Genomic DNA, 17,855 nt, shown 5'->3' with positions numbered 1-17,855 from the left:
AAAACACATATACAAAGTTTCACAGTTTTTTACACAGTTTCAGTAAAAGCCACACATCAAAGAAAAGTTTACGTGTTTGAAGATACAGACACGCAGAAATAATCAGCTATTCAGTCCAACGTTCATGCCAGCACACGCACTTCTACACATGCAAATAGTTGCAGGCTATGTTCCAAAATAAAAGGAAGAAGATTAACGGAAAGCTAATCTATAAATATGTGTTTTCATTGGAGGCATTGAAGGGAAGATTAAAACATGTACTAAAGGTTCCAGATGACTGAATAACAGGAGTCACTTTTCCACGGGAGTCGTCTCCTGCTCGCTGTTAAAAAGAATGCAGCACTTACATTTCAGACACAGAAGCTATCTGAGCATAGCCAGAAGAATCAGTGTGGGGAGGCTGAACCCCTAACTGGTGCTGCTGCTGACTGTGTTGTTAAAAACTTGGAAAATCATCAGATTTAAAAGATACCAAACATCCCTGCATGTGAAGACTTGGTCTAACTTAACTAGAGAAATGAACATAACCTTGCACTGCCCAATCCCCACTGCTGAACATCAGGAAATGTTCCTACTTTGACGTTAATCGGTTCAGCCTAACGTTTCTCCAAATTAATCCATAAGCCTGCACACAGGCTTTCACATTCTCCCATGATACTCCACGCCAAAGAAATCATCGACATCTCAACACTGCAGTAAAAGAAGTTGATGAGGTAATTCTGAAACGACCTCATCACCTGTTTTTTTCCTTATTCATCGCTCCCTGACGCCAGTCGGCGAGTGTATTAATCCCGACTTCCCTCTAATCCAATTAAATATGGAAGCAGAGGCGCTGTCATCGCCAAACATGTTTCTGCAGAAGCCAACTGAAAAAAAGCCTCAAGACAGATTAAGGCAAAGAAGATCCTTAATTTGTTAATCACTGAACTCTGCTGTCACTGATAGGGGGAACGAGCATATCTTGGTACGCGGGCCCTGATATAAGTGGGGAGTCAAGCGTGAAACACAAAGGGGGAATCAAGAACAATTACCGGGAGATGGTGAGAGGATCAAACGTGGATTCATTTCATTATCTCGACGATGCCTCGTTGCCCGTCCTTCTCTAAATGCTAATGTCTGCTTCTCAGGAGCGTTGAGTCAGTGAAGATGTGTGCTTTAAGCGAGGCCCCTGTGCAGGAATGTAGAAGTGTGAACCTGAAAGAAGTCAGTTCAAACACGCATCCTAACAATCCACATAAAGTAAACTGTCAGGAGGGCGGAGGGCTAACTTATCAGCTAATGCTGACTCATAAAGGATCCAACTCACATATACAGATATATGCTAATTAACCCTTAGTATGAAACTCATACAATAACAGAATTGACCAGTTTACCAAAACTGAAGAAAAATCCTCGTGCACGGGCTAAACCACACAGCGAGCCAAGTCAGATGAACCGGTTACAAGCAGCGCGGTTAAGACGTCCACTACTTCTTCCCGGGGTTTTTAAAAAATTACATTAGCAAGGCATTCATTACAGGTATGCACAGCGCCCACGCCATTGTCAGAGGCTCAAACATAATTAGAGTCAAATATAAGGATGTTTTTAGTACTTGGATAAGAATTTTCAGCTTCTGGCCTTTTTGTTTTTGATGAGTGTAACTGGTGGTTTGCACCTTCTTTAAGCCCTCTGGATTTCCATTCAGGAAGGCGTCTCTTGCCTGTAGACTCTGACAATGACGGCCCCACCCCGTCAACAGTATTCTTGCCTTAACCATGGAAGTCATTCTTTTTGTTGTCTTCTGTGGTCTTCGGGCTGGAGTGTTGACCTAAACACTGAATACCTCATGTTACAGATGTACCACACTGTTGATCTGGCTTCTTCACTTGCATTTATATCTTTCTGGACCTCACATTGACAGATCTAGTGAAAAAAAAAATACAAAATTTAAATTAAACACTTGGAATCAAGTCCATCTCCTTAATTTGTCATAAATAATAAGGCCTCGTTTGGCTATAAGTTTGGTTAGTCAGTCAATTGTCCAATTACTTTTGAGCCTCTGAAACTCAAGAACTATGTATAAAAATGTAATAATTCATTCATTCATATGGTTTGGTACTGAAAAACGTAACCACCCGTATTACTGATAAGTTCTTGCAATGTGAGCTCAGTTGAATTATTCGGGTTCACAGCAGTTTAGTGCTGCTGCAGTCATGGTAACCAGCATGACTGAGGAGGACACTGAGCGATTGGGCCTGTGAGGGTCAGGTCATTCATCAGCTTGTGCAGCTGGTTTTAAACCACGATCCGTCTGGAAAACTGCAAACAAATGGAAATGTGTTGAGGATTCTCTGTGCTTGGCGTCAGCTGTCCCAGTGTGTGATGATGTCATTGGTCCTCCTCTCCACCCAGAGAAAATCTCTCTCCTGTTTCTCTCCTGTCTTGTAACTGTGTGCAGGGTATTTGAGCCCAAGCTGCTTTTCTTAAATAGCAAAGTGACTTGAACCAAAAAAAGTTTATTACATTTTGTTATCTTACACTAACATCCGGCATGCTGAAGGTGATGTGGAGCAGCTGAGTTTGCCTGTTACTATGAAATGAAAAATGACTTGTTAAAAGCAACTCAAGATGGTCATAGTGTGCATAATTACCACACACACCTACACACACACACACACACACACACACACACACACTTGGCGTTTGTGTGTTTTGACACTTGGCCTCAAGTCATGATTGATAGATGCTGTTTACTTCTGGGCAAGGTGCTCAATTTCAACTTAAGATGCCATTAGTGACAAACAGTGCATTCTCAAAGGAGAAAAAGCAAGCTAAAATAACAGTTATTAAGGTAATTATGAGTTATTGATGCCATTAGACTCAATAGATCGCCGTTATTGTGACTAATACTTCTTTGGTTGGTTTTCTTGAGGCGCCCTGATATTTTAACACCTTTACACCTCAAAATGTTTTTCTCTTGTAAGATAAAAATACATAAACTCAAAGCAGGTGTGTCAACTTGAAGGACCAGGCTGTACGATCTCCTTCCTACAGGACAGTAAAGAAATATATTCTGCATGCTAAACACGTAATCACACTGCACTACTTTAAACCCTGTATCATAACCCTTATCGTTTACATTTACACCCTGAGAAACCCTGCTGCAGTATCTGGAATAGTTCATAGTTGTAATATTTTATGAAGTTAACATTATTGTGCCTTGCGCATGAATGAGTGCAATTTATTTAATACAATTATGTCTGATATTAGGTAAGAAATGAAGAATCATAGAGAAAGCTAGCATCCAAAAAAAGGGAAAGCCATTAACTCCAAAATTACCTGCCTCAGACACACCCACGCCACAAATGTGGCATCAGGAGAAAGCCCAGGATGTCCCCTTGTACGGATACATTTCATACATTTTGGTTGATGTAGAGGTCTCAGACTCGTATCCCTCACAGAGAACAAGAATGAATTGGTCTTAGGAATTTAGACGGAACCCAACTTTGATGCTGTTACCAAACAGACACGCAGAGAAGCGTCAAGGTCAGCGAGCTGCAGATCGTGTGGAGCTGAGTGTGGACCAAATGCAGATGATGCAGAAAGACTGAAACGAGTAAACATAAAGCGAGCTGTTTATTTAGGCTGGACATGAGAGTACACAAAAGAAAATAAAAAAAATGCAACAAATAACCTAAACTGGGAAATATTAAGGGAACATGGAACTAGCAAGACAAGAAGACTGATAAGCAGAGACTCCAACGAGGGCCGAGGCGAGGCTGAGACGATGTATACACAAGGGGGAGATTAGCGGAGGGGAGACAGCTGGGACGCACAGGGGGCACTAATTAGACATAACGAGGTAAGGGAAGCAATCTGAACGCAAAACACAAAAGACAAGGACTATCAAAATAAAACAGGAAGCACACTGACGCAGACTAAGATGCACAACTTGACGAAAGAAGAGAGCGAAGGACACAGTGAGGCGAACAAACACTGAGGAGAAGACTGAAAGGGCGAACGGAGACCAGACAACCTCAAATAAACCTGAATCACAAGAAATGTAAATATCATAATCAGAAAACTCACAAGCACAAAAACACTAAACTTGAAAACATAAAGTCCAGGAAACCAAACCCTGCGTCAAAGAAGCTGAAACAGGATCAGGCTGTGAATCTGTACTATTCATTTATAACAGGAAAGGATCTGTTTCCCAGCAGAGGTTTCGCTGACAGAAAAATCATCCTGTTTTGCAATTTTACATCCTATTTTCTCAAAATCCCAGGATATTATTTCCTCTTTTGGGAATAAGTTGCGTGATTTACATATCTATGGACCCTTTAAGTGAAAATGTCCAACTATTTACTTGTGTGTTGTCCCCGAGGATGTTTTGAACCTGCACTTGAAATCCTAATAATTTAGGTTATTAGAAGAACTTCTTTGTTTTTGTGATTTTGCCGTTTGTCACGGGTTTAACTCTTGATTAGCTTCAACACCTCAGTGCTTACATAAATTAGCATTGTTTTAACTGTCGCTTTTGATTTTTTCCTCCACCTCAAAAGCCCCCATGACAAATTGATGCACAACAACTATTTTCTCAAGCCACTGGATTCTTGTATATGCTTACATTTCCCAAATAATGGGAAATACATGGTTGTTGTTTTTCTTCTTTTTGTTCTCTTTGTTTTGTGGGGCTCTGCTCAGGGTACATCAAGTTAGCTAGCATGTACGGAAACCAAATGGCGTGCAAAAGAATTAACATTCTAATTAAAATCTAATTAGACTTTGATTTGCTAGATAATTATAATCGTGTGTTGCTGTTCTCTGGACTATTCAGATTTGATGAGGTGTGTTATGGTAATTACCTCACTGATATGGAGTTGTGTGACAGCGTAGTTTTCACAATGAGGCAAAACAAAAGAAAATGGATTCAGTTTGTTTGTGTAATCCGTGTTTCAGGAGAAGCTGCGCTGTGAATAATTAGTTCTTATACTTAAATGAGGTGAAAGTACTTCCTCAGAATAGAAAATGTAAACAACGAGCAGCTCTACAGGCAGATGTGGACATCACTATTTTTATATTACTGTCGTCTCTAACGTATTTGCTGGCATTTTATGATTTTTAATGCTTTCAAAATAATAGTGTTGTTTCAGCTTTATTCAGCTATTTGCAGCGTTCAGATCAGAAATACACAATATTATACATTTTTATTTTAAATGTCTTTAAAGCAGATTTGTCAATTCCGGATTTAAAAGGCTTTCAAACACTACAAACATTGTACATTTCAGAGGGACATCATCTCAATAGATCTTTTATAATCAATAATGGTTAAGCTACTTTCCCAAATTCCTTCAGAACTCTCGCTTGCATGTCTCTACCTTATACGTAAGTATGTTGCCCGTTCTCACTCCCGAGGCGTAATATAGTTATGATTTTTTCAACTTTTACCCTAATACTGATCTAATACTGATGCCTTGGGACCTCTTGATCTCAATCTTTTTACGATAGTTTTAAAATAACATTTCATTGTTGCAACCTTGTCCTTGTAGAGTTAGTTTAGTTTCACCTCCTAGCATCCACATCACAGGCAACCCATCCGGGGCTAGATGATTAGGGGTTTGAGTTAGGTTTTGATAGATTTCAAAGACAAAATTGAAGAGTTATTCCAGAATGTTTATGCCCTAGCAGTTGAAAAGGCTAGTTTCATAATTGATGTATGATAAATTTCTTTATTGAAAAGACTGGAATGTTTGTCTCTATTCAGCTCGCTTTATTTTATGAGTTTGTTATGGCACCGAAATAAAATTCATGATATGTCAGTGTATTTTATAAATGTACTTTTCTTAACTTAGAGATGGAGAGAAATGAAGTTATGTGAATGTAGCTTCTTCTTCTTTTTCTTCTTCATTAAGCTGCTTCCATCTGTCTCCATCTCACCCTGCCCCTAGCATCTTCCTCTGTCACATCAGCCCATGCATATCCTCTTTCACTACATCCCTGAATCTTTTCTGAGGTCTTCCTCCTTTCCTCCTGCCTGGCAGCATCATCTTCAACTTCTTTTGACCACTCCACTATCCCACCTCTGCAACTGTCCAAACCATCTCAGTCTTGCCCCTCTGATTTTGATATTATATAGGCTAGTGTTCATGGCTTTCAGTGCTGATGGGAGCTACCTCAATAAGCAGAAATTGCAGTAAGTGTTTAAAATCTTTTAATCTACCTTTATTTGGAACATTTGTTGTAGCAGATACAGGTAAAGCAGGAAGAGCTCAACAGCAGCTGTGGCATTAATTTCATAGCCTGGAGTCACATCTACTGCAGAGCCAGCTGCACGCACCTTGTTCAAACAAAAGACGTGACTCATCACTTACGACCAAACCTGGAATTTCCTGCATGTTGTGTAAAACACCACCTGATGAAATGTATAACTGGTGTTGAATGTAACCTGAGGGGAAAGCTACTGAGATATAAAGGAGTTATGAAACTTAATTACTCATCTAGAGTCAATAGATACAACTGTGAAAACATTTGCATTATCTGTCTTGGTTTTCCCTTGAAGGCTTGGTTTTGGAATGCTCCTTGGCCACATGTTCATATTGCATTTGGTTAAATGGTGCTGTGTGGCTCGGTGGGTGGAGGATGGCTTTTGTTTTATGCATACAGCTCCATGGTACGCTGCCAGAATTAGAGACGGGGGTGGGGGGTGGCGGTTCAGCTCCCACTGTAGATCAATGTGAGGAGCAATGCACTAAGTCGTCCAGGTTGGGGGATTTAAAACTGCACAATGAGCCATTTATGCTGATGATGGAGGCTGATGTAGTTCTGTGAGGACCCTTGAGTATAAAGGCAAATTTAATTTCAAATCCAACCACGAATTCCCAAAGATCTGATTCAGATCATTATCTTTAATTCTTGCAAGCACTGAAAATGTATATGAAAAAACAAATGGCCACCACATCAAGTCTATTCAACTGCCTATAACACACTTCTTTGAGGAAACATTTGTTTTCATTCTTTCTTTCTTTCTTTCTGCATATTTGTTTTCCTTATTTGTTTTACTATCCGTACCTACCTGGCTGTTTGTGAAAAAGTTATTGCCCTTGACATCTATCAGTCTAGAAAGTGCTACCAAGCCCTTTCTAGGGCTTTAGGACTCCAGTGAACCATGGTAACAACTATTATCATACCAAAATTACTCCAAGAGCACATCAACAACAAAAGAAACCGGAACAACATCTAATGATGCAAAAATGGCATCCATAGGAGACTTTCAAGGAGAAGACCACTGCTAGTCAAAAACAACACAAAGGCTTGTCAACCCAAGACATTTGGGACTTTTGTGATGGCCTGGAGCTGCTTCAGGATGACCTGATGCAACCATGAATTCTGCCCTTTACCAGAAAAATGTCCGCTCATCAGTTTAGCCCTGAAGCTCAAGCACACTTGGGTTATACTGAAGGACAGCAATCTTAAACACACCACCAAATTCACCTCGGAAGGGCTAAAAAAATGAGGAAAAAACAATTAAGTCCCAGTTTTGGCACGACCTTAAAAAGGCCATTCATGCTGGAAAACTTTCCACTCCAGCAGAGTGCAAAGACGAGTGCGTGAAGACTCCACTTAATTGCAAACACTACTGCAAGCGCTTAATGTCAGTTCTAACTGCCAAGGCTGGTACCATCAATTATTCAATCACCTTTTCACACAGGTCCAGGTAGGTTAGGATAGCTTTTACTACCTCTTAGTAAATAAAATCATCATTTAAACATTGCATTTGTATTTACTCAGATGATCGTTGTCTAACATTAAAATTTGTCTGATATCTGAAACGCGCCATTGTAATTTATGCAACAATCAAATACAAATTCAAAAAGAGGGCCAAATATTTTTTCCACAGCACTTTATACAAAATCTAAAGCAGACAGACTGGAGATTAAGAAATGAGAGGAGAGGCTTCTAAAGCGTCTCATTCTCTCAAAAACTGCAACAAATACCACAATAAAAAAATAAGAAAGCATGTGTGTCCTTAAGCAATGTCTTTTTTGTGTAACTTCTTGGATTTCACACATGGTGGACCTCACATCTGCATCCTCTTCCTGTGCTTGTGTAGCCAGCAGACTTTCTGCTTCCCTCAGCGTGACTGTTCGATCTGTATTGGAAAAAGAGCTTTGGATGCCTTCTCTGTATGTGGCATACAGAGAAGGCATCCATCATACAGTTTGAAATGAAGCATGTTGCAGCCAAGCTAATGTTAGTGCGCCAACAAAAGCCTCTTAACTCAGATGTCATAAGAATTTAGGGAAATTGTGTCATTGTGAGAAAAAGAGAAGATGAAGCATGTGTGGTCATTTCAGCTTTCATAGCCTGAAAGCACAAATCATTAATCATTTCTCTTAGTTCCAAAGATCCCCTGTGCAACAGGAAGCTTTGGAGCCTTGGAGCCAAAATAGCTAACTAGCACCATTTGGTTTAAGAGCAACAAAAACACACATTTTTTCACCAGGTTACCAAGACTTTTGAAATGTTTCTCCGCGGTTTTTGAAAGATGAGACATCTCAGCAGAGCAAAAACAAAAACACTCTTTATCCTTCTTATGTGATCATTATTATGTAGTCCTCTTCAGAGATGGGCAGTAACGCGTTACTTGTAACGCGTTACTGTAATCTGATTACTTTTTTCAAGTAACGAGTAAAGTAAGGGATTACTATTGCAAAATCAGTAATTAGATTACCGTTACTTTCCCGTAGGAACGCTGCGTTACTGCGTTACTAAAACCGTGATTTTTTTTGCGAGAATGTCTCATGACAGTGACGTAAGCAAGTGCGACGTTGGTGACAGCAGCTGTGTGCAGATCAACAATGGATAATATATCGAGTGCGGGAGAGAGTATGAGCGTGCAGCGTTTAAAGTGTGGAAGTACTGACCTTACTTTGAGTTTGATTCCATAAAAAGTGACAAAAACATTAGCGTCCATCGTGCGTGGGAAGAAAACTTCTTTTTACAGCGAAAAAAACCCCTAAACTTCCGAGCAAGCACCGAGTAGCTACGACGTGATGGGAAACTCACAGAGACACTCGCGCGGATTCTTCAACTGACCGCAGCACACCTGCACCAGGGTAACCCTCCGCCTACCCTGCTCCTGCTTTACAGGTGAAAATAGAGCAAAAGGACCGCTGAGTCTTTGACTTTATTTATTTTCTGCTGTGTTTTACTTGCATCTGTTTGAAAGAGTGAGTGAAAACACAAAAAATGTTTTATTTTATGTGCTGGAATGTGTAGAAAATAGGTTTAAATGTTAAACTAATTTATTCAAGTCAGAGAATGTTGCATATAATTAAATGTTTTGCTTGATGCATAAAGTTAAAAGATTAAAACTGATAAAACAAGTTAAAAAAAGAGACTTTTCCATTTGATTACATTTTGTATGATGGATTATGTAGAAAAAGTAGAATTGGGCTGAAAGATCTATCACTTTATCACCTCTTCAGGTTGTAAATCGTGTTTTTAAAAAGTAACTAAGTAACTAAGTAACTAAGTAATTAATTACTTTTGAAAATAAGTAATCAGTAAAGTAACGGGATTACTTTTTGGGGGGAGTAATCAGTAATTAGTTACTGATTACTTTTTTCAAGTAACTTGACCAACACTGGTCCTCTTCATAAGGTGATACAGATGTTGGGTGTGTGCAATGGGAACTCCAGCACTGCATAAGAAACAGCTGGTTCCATCCCGTGCATGCGCACTGGACTGGACTGGAGGCTGATGACGCCTTCAAGTGCCGTCAGTATAACAGCGCTTTCCCAAAGTTGGGCAAACGTCAGAAAAAAAATAAAAATAGGTCAATGGATGACACATTCATCATATTAGTCGCGAGCAGCTTTATGGTGATGTCATATTTATTGTTTGTTTGTTTGTTTTTTAACAACCTACAGCTCCATCATTAAAACCATTCGTTAATTCTGAGTACGTTCAGGAACTTTGGCAGTGTGGGGTGGACTTCCTTGTGTCTGGTTTGTTCCAGCTTATTCTGCGGATGCTTAATCAGATGGGACGGTTTGTAGTTTGTAGACGGTAATTTGGAGGAAATAAACATTTTTTTTTTCTTTTTTTAAGGTTGTAAGATCAGGGCCTGCCATTTCAGTGGGAGGAGGCGGCCAGGTGGGAGCTTGGTCTGCGGTAAAATTAGGGCAGACTGACTGGCAGGACAGGTTTACCAGCAGCACAGTGCATTTTAACTGGATGATCAAAGTTATATGACTGACCTGTCACTTTTCTTTGATGGTTACATTTTTATGATGTTGTCCATTTTGTCCAGGTTAAAACACCTTTAGTGATGAAACGTACAGCGTTCAGGCTGTAGGCTACAGTAAAACGAAGGATTGAGTGATTTGATGGCACGGCCTTCAGAAACATGAGCACTTTTAGACTGCGTATTTTTATATTTTCATATTTAAAAAAACCTGAAAAAACAAACGTCATGCAATTTACTTACAAAACAGTAACAGTAACAGTCCTTTCCACCACGTAATAAAGCATCTATTGTGTGCTTATTAAACACCTTTCTCTCCATTTACCAGCTTTGTTAAATTCAACACGAGCTCTTTTCTGGGCACATCTGTAAAACGAAGCAGGAACTTTAAAAGAAGCGATTAATTTTGTACCAAAGCTACGCCTACAGCACTCAGCAGTACGAGTTTTGAGCAGCCCTTGAAGTTCTCACAGTTTGTCTCGGTGAAGTTTGCGAAAAGCTGATATTTTTTGGGTTTCTTCCGTCTGGGGTTTTGCGTGTTTTTCGCCAGGTTTGATTTTATTGAGGATGTGAGTGAGCAGTGAATCACAACGATGTAGAAACTTCATCGGTGACGTGACGTGACGTGACGGCGATTTCCTTGATTTTGTTGCTCAAAGTGTTAACTTGGTTGTTTTGGAAGAAGTCTGACATGCAGCTCCTCCTCCCCGAAAACTCATCTAAACTTTGATTTTTCTCAACGAGCAGCGACTCCTTATCGTTTCTCTGTGTGGCAAACATGCGGGAAAAGTTGTCACGTTACTTTGCCGCGGAGGAGAAACTTGTGCGCGGACAGAGCGGCTGGACTTCGGCGGCGGTCGCGGTGCTCCTGCTCGGGTTGTTCGCCTCGTGCTGCTGGGCAGAAGAAGCGTCCTGTCACGGGGCGTACGACCTCTACTTTGTTTTAGACAAGTAAGTGAAAACTGCAGGCAGAGCTGGTGAACTTTAGATGACTCCTGTCTGATCGCGCTGCAGCAGCATGCTTTTTGTTATGGACTTCTGTGTTTGCCTTTGGAGGAGGACGAGCCGGTGCACCCCTGGGATGTTGGGGGGATAGTTTGGTTAGGGTGGACAGATTATCTGCGACCTGATTAGGAATATGCGTTTTCAACATATCCTGTATCTTATGCAGACTGTGTATAAATTTGTGGCACTATAAGGTTTACATTGGGTTACTGTTACTGGCCGAAAAAACCACTCAGGTCTGCTGCGTTATGGAGATGAAGTGCTACGGCCAGGGCCTTACCTAAAGGGGGGGCAAAGGGTTGTTTAAAGTCTGATGGGACCCACTTGGTGCCTGCTTCTCGACTTTAGTTTCACTGAAAACTTTATACACTCTACTCATTCCATTTATTTATCAATTATTTTTCACATTAAAAAATAAATAAATAAATCTACTTATATGTGATGTTGTTTTGCTTCTGAATGTCAGTTTTAGCGGATTTCTTATTTCCCAAGGGGGTCACATGGATTTCCATGTTAGAGTTGGCAGTTTTTGCAGGCGATGAAGTCTAAGTTTTAACATCCAAACGTGCAGTTTGGAGTGGCCTGGCCTGAACTGCGCCTCTGCCTGAATCCCATCTGTTGACATCAGTGGCAGACCCCAGTCATGCTGATGTGGCTGACTGGGGTAAAAATGTGATGTTACAGAAGTGGGGTTGGACAGGGGGAGGGAAACGTAACAAACTAAACCACTTTAAAAGCCAGCGAGTTGTGATAAAAATGAATTGACATGTTATAGTTAACTATACAACTGAAGCACAATAATCAACTGTGAAGTGATGCTGAAGTTGCTGATGTTTGTGTGTGCGAAGCGACTGATGGATACAGTCAGCTCTAATGAAGCTTCCCTGTGCTTTGAACGTACTGTTGTTTTGCTAGAGTGATTAAAGCTGTGCATGTAAAAGACCTTATCACTGAAGGTGATAACAAGTTTCATTTACCAAAACTCACAGTACAAAGAAGGAATGTGCGTGGCAGCGTGCAAACTGATCACTCCTGGCACTTGCTTACTTTGGTGTTGTTATGGCTAGCTGGATATCTTTTAAATTCTTTGTAATCTGGTACAAGTGGAGACTGGTTCATATTCAAAGTGAATAAGCTGTGTTCAGGTTTACTGATATCTCAAAAAAAAAAACCATCAGTGAGATCCTGGCAGGAATTTACTAGTGTGATAAAACCTTCTTCAGTATCACTTTTTCTTTTTCCAGAAGTATAACAGTCTCTATTTTCTTGATACATTTAGGAGAAGACTACAGCAAGTCAGGGAAGTATAAAAGGTTATATTTACTGTGTTAGCATCCCGTTCATTCTCACAACAGCAAATATGTCAGCCCTAACTGCAGCTTAAGAGTCATGTACATAGTTATGCAAGGCAAATTGCACAACAGTTTAAATGATGTATCACATGAATTACAGCATGACAAAGGATGATCGATTAGTAACTTCACCGTTTCTCTAGCTGCTGCATCACAGGGTTTTGGGTACCTTAAAAATTAGGCAGTGTGCAAAATCTCATTGCTAGATATCAGAGGTTTGCAGATTGCAATCAATAAGTTGTGTTTTCTTCCACCTCCCAATTCAAGTACATAATCCCAGTTATGGTGGTCACTGTAGGACAAGCATCTCTGACCACCAGTCAACTGTAGTGACTGTCAGTCTGCTGTTTGTTTCGTCTGTCAATATGCAAAACTGTAATATGCAAATATGTAAAGCTTTGTGAAAGAAGTCAGTGGAGCTCACTTTCGTCCAATGATTCAGGTTTTAAGATTAGGCTTCAAACTTTCCTTTTTGCTAAAGCATATAGTTAGGGCTGGATCAGGTGACCCTGAATCCTCCCTTAGTTATGCTGCAATAGGTCTAGGCTGCTGGGGAATTCCCATGATGCACCATGTATTTCTCCCTCAGTCACCTTTCTCACTCACTGTGTGTTAATAGACCTCTCTGCACTCAATCATACTTGTTATTATATCAGGCTCTCCTCCACAGCATGTCTTTATCCTGTCTTCCTTCTCTCTCCCCAACCGGTCGCAGCAGATGGCTCCGCCCCTCCCCGAGCCTGGTTCTGCTGGAGGTTTCTTCCTGTTAAAAGGGAGTTTTATGTCGCCAAAGTGATTGCTCATAAGGGGTCATATGATTGTTGGTCTACCTTACAAAATAAAGCGCCTTGAGGCGACTGTTGTTGTGATTTGGTGCTGTATAAATAAAATTGAATTGATACTGAGGTGAGATGTTGTGAATATCCTGAACTTTTCTGTCAGTGACTGTGAGCCGGCTTTTCTGAAGTATTGGACTCAGATACTTAGCGAATAAACTCTCATACAATGTGAGGATGTAATAGTCATTTACTGGCATTTAGACTCAGCTGACATAATTTCACCTTATAACCAGCTGTTGTTGTTTAGCTGGCTCGTTGTCAGCTGCATGTCTAATCTCCTGTTAGTTTTCAGTGAAGCTTTAGTGTTAGCTGTAACTAAAAAGTGGAAATGGAAATTGGGATTGCCTTGTAATGTAATGTAGAGCCTTCAGTTGGTCTGCAGCTGCAGGAACTTTGGATGCATTAAAAACAGCAGATGATGATTATAATGCACTGGCAGCTTACAGTTTATGTCTCTGGAGATTTCATGACAGGGCTTGAAAAAGGTCTCTGTTTAGCTGCTCGGCTGTAAAAAAGCTTTGATAAATGTTCGAGGCTAAGGTCAGATATTTGAAAAGAACTACAAGTGAACTCGAGATCAAGCCGGGGCTGTGACCGCTCAAGTGAATGATACTCTTGGGCTGTGTCTTGGTTACGTGGTGTACTGCTGTGCTTCCTGTTGCATGTGGTGAAGCGACTACTGTGACAAGCTCGTACCACCACACAAGTGTTACCGTGACCTCATCTTTCGCACCCTGAACGTTAACCAGATTTCAACCATAATATTTATGGTATGTTTAAAGAGCACAGTTGGTAACAGGTCAGTAAGATGTCATGGGCTTTTTATAATGTTATCATTCTGGGAAATGCTGAATTGTTGAGAAGAGGAAGAATGAAGGTTTCTCAACTGTTGCTGTATTGTTTCATTGTTTCAGTATCCATAGCAACAGCTATCTGACATGACAGCAGAGCATCTTCTAATAAATTAATTAAAGTCTTTTAATCATTGATTAAAGTCTTGACTTAAGTCTTTTTTTATGTGAAAGCATTAACTAGTGTGAGTTTTACACATATAAGCTTCTAATCCTCGAATACCATTGAAACCACCCTTATGGTGCACCGACAAACCCAGCGCAAGCAGCTTGGAGCAGATGTTGATGCTGTATTACTTCCTGTGTTTCACACTCTTACAGCCCTGCTGCAGACATCACACATGCAGAGACTTCACAGCCACATTCAGTTCAGCAAAACTGCTTTGTAGAAGTAGTGCCATGCAAAAAGACCTCCTGTATACGAAGGAGAGTTTACAGCCTTGACAGCAACTGTTTTTAATCCCACCCTCCCACGGCTTGGACATGTGCCACCGTGCTGAGTTGAAACACTGCTCGCCTGGCCCTTTTGTGTTTGACCCACCCTGCCCTGGATAAAATTGCATAATTACAGGATGATGACCAAGGTTTTTTGGCACAATTATGACAGCGTGCACACATCTTTGCTTGTTCAGCATTTCTTTTTTATAAATTTGCCAAATGCGTTGGATTTACAAATGCAAGTTTAAATGTAACAGGTCTGAACTTTACTGTTTGTTACTTGTCAGCTTGCAGCATCTCTAAGTTTACTTTATCTCTGCAGCTATGATGGCTCTACTTCAGGATTTCCTGGTTGAACTGATAAGACTGTGCGGTAATGTTTGCGGCAGCAATCACTGCCTTACCTTTTTCTTTCAAAACCCTTTTCAGAGCATCTGTCAGTCACACAGTAACACAAATCATAATCCTTTTGGACTCTATTGGGGAACCAACATTTACAAGTGAGCTTCCTGTTTTATAAACTAGCAGTTGAGTCCAAAAACCCATTGGGAAAGTGTTTACTGAAAGTACAGAGCAAGAGAACTGAGAGCTACTTTCCCATAGACTTCCAGCAGGCCATTAGATAGAATGGTTGGTGGCACTTCTGCACTAGCTTCACTTTTTAGCCTCACTTGTCATCTTTTTCCATTCACACTTGGCAACCAACCTGTACATCCTCAGTGTGACGTCAAAGAAAAGCAAACACTGATTGAAATGGTTTCTAACAGTGGATAGAGCACACTCCACCTGGAGCTGTATTAGCCTTAAAGATTTATGAACATAAAATTCAAGTATTTCCAGCCTGTTAAATCATTCTGAGATAGTTTATTTAAAATGGAGGATAGCTCAACACTATGAGAGCGACCTCTGCAAACTCCAAAAGCAAGAAAATTCTTGCAGAAGATGCAACAACACACCAGCTAATCAAAACAGGTTGAAGGAGGAGATACTATCAGCTAATGACTCTGCAGCGCTCGCTAGTTAGACTCCATATCACAGGAAGAGCAAACAGTAGATGGAAATTACTGATTTGGTGAAAAAGCAGGGTTAGCTGGTTTAAAAGCTCGACCCAAGATAAAACATCTCACTTTTTTGAGTTTTGTTGCATGACAGTATTGTGCAGGTCCTGATGAGTTATAACGTTAACTTACTTTATTCTTTGTCTTGATGCATGCTCAATCATCCAGGTTAGTAAATCCCAAAAGTTGATTCTGTTCATCTGGACGTAGCGTTTTGTGGGAGAAACGTTTCGTCTCTCATCCAGGTGACTTCTTCAGTCTCAGCTGACTGCAGGTTTCCAACCTTATAAACAGTACATTTGCATAATGACTGAAACCAGCCCACTGAAGGAACAATGGGCTGGGAGGTCAGTTCCTTAATCTTAATTATGCAAATTCTCATGACCACTGACCAAAACCCACTGACCAAAGACCATGAGTCCCATTCACAGAGAGTTGGGGAATGACTGTAAGATGGCGAAAGATGTACCCTTAGGCCCCCTCCTCGTTTCAGAGATGGTCTTTCCCTTTTCACGTAAATGGCCTCCTTGACTCCGCCCTCAAACCAGCGTTCCTCCCTGTCCAGGATGTGTACATCATTGATCAGTGGGCTGGTTTCAGTCATTATGCAAATGTACTGTTTATAAGATTGGGGAAACCTGCAGTCAGCTGAGACTGAAGACGTCACTTGGATGAGAGACGAAACGTTTCTCCCACAAAACGCTGCGTCCTGATGAACAGAATCAACTTTTTGGAGATTTACTAACCTGGATGATTGAGCATGCATCAAGATATGCAAATTAATCTTGTGAAATTTGGCACCAGGTTATAAGAGCAAACCCAAATGTTAATGCACGAAGCAGAAAACACTCAGAATGTCTTTATTGTTATGAACACATAAGTAGATTAAGTTGGGAGCTTCATGCAAATAAAGATTCAAAATTGCTCATTATAATTTTTATAAAACCAAAAACCAACAAAAACCAGAGGTGATTCTCATCCCTTTAACTATTAAACCAATGTTTAGCCACAAAGAACTCACTTAAATATATGCAGAGTCACCAGCGTTGTCAAAGTAGAGTAAAACTCTTCTTTATTCTTGCCTCTTTCCTCCGCTGTGTGACCTTGTCTATGGGCAGCAGGGAGGAGAAAGAGGTGGCATGAAAGATGAGCCTCCTAACGGTCAAACTCTTCTTTTTTATGTTCTCCGTACATACATAGAATTGTAATTATTGGTTTAATTACCTCTTTGTCGTTACATCAAGGGCACATTTTACACACTTCGTTCATTGTGGTCAGACCGACTTACTGAGGGGTGAGAGGGGCCAAGGGCTATAGGTTCACACCCACCTTGGAAAATTTATGTGTCGTTTTTGGCAATTACCAACTCTTAATTAGTTTTAATGAGACAAAGACAGTAGAACAAGCACTCGCACCTTATTCCATCTTTCTCTGCACTTCTTGTAGAGCTCGTCTGTGTAACGAAAGGTTGCAGAAGTGGGCCTGTCAGACATCGGAGAACTCCCGCGTTACTAAACTGCACAAATTAACTGGATTAAGTTAAACTGCATTCTGTTGCTTCAACCTCTACCCGGTAACTTCCTGTTAAATTTCAGATCTGTTGGCCAAGTACATTTGTAGAGAGGCAAGCCTCGTGTGAACGTTTGAGGATTCTAACAGCTGAAGTGGCTGCTGTAGTACACAGACTTTGCACAATTATCCAGCATGTGGCTGGTGTTAAATGTCCAACTGTGGTTGTGGTACAAAGCACAAATACTGTACAGTATTTTACTCCCCAGCACACAATCTGCTGCAACTGATGAGCTGTGAGCTGACTGTTGTTTTCTTGTTTTCAGGTCTGGAAGCGTTGCTAATGACTGGCGTGAGATATATTCCTTTGTGAAGAACCTTACTGACCGGTTTGTGAGGCAAGTATGATATTTTCCTGCTTTCTCATATCTCACGGATGTTTAAAAAGAAAGAGGAATAAGTTGGGGAAAATGAAAGAAGGCCTTTTCTTCTGTTTTACATCTGTTTGACATCAGCATGGCGGTTTTATGGGATAAATGTCTATCACTCAAGCGCTCACACCGTTACTTCCAGCC

The 17,855-nt window shown here is 40.6% G+C and overlaps 1 protein-coding gene across 1 annotated transcript in view; it reads left to right on the top strand.

Annotated features, from left to right (window-relative positions):
- The first annotated feature begins 10,712 nt into the window (after positions 1 to 10,712).
- antxr2a (ANTXR cell adhesion molecule 2a) overlaps positions 10,713 to 17,855 on the top strand; it is an 83,729-nt gene continuing 76,586 nt past the window's right edge. The window contains exons 1-2 of the mRNA XM_085476393.1: positions 10,713 to 11,179; positions 17,607 to 17,678. Of these exons, the coding sequence (XP_085332519.1) occupies positions 11,007 to 11,179; positions 17,607 to 17,678 (245 nt within the window). The 5' untranslated portion in view covers positions 10,713 to 11,006. The remainder of the gene's footprint in view (positions 11,180 to 17,606; positions 17,679 to 17,855) is intronic.

This window comes from Copadichromis virginalis, linkage group LG12 (genome assembly GCF_057382275.1).
Source record: "Copadichromis virginalis isolate Kocher_CV1m ecotype Utaka linkage group LG12, C_Virginalis_male_GT1.1, whole genome shotgun sequence".
NCBI classification, from domain to species: domain Eukaryota; kingdom Metazoa; phylum Chordata; class Actinopteri; order Cichliformes; family Cichlidae; genus Copadichromis; species Copadichromis virginalis.
This window is presented reverse-complemented; position numbering and strand designations above follow the sequence as displayed.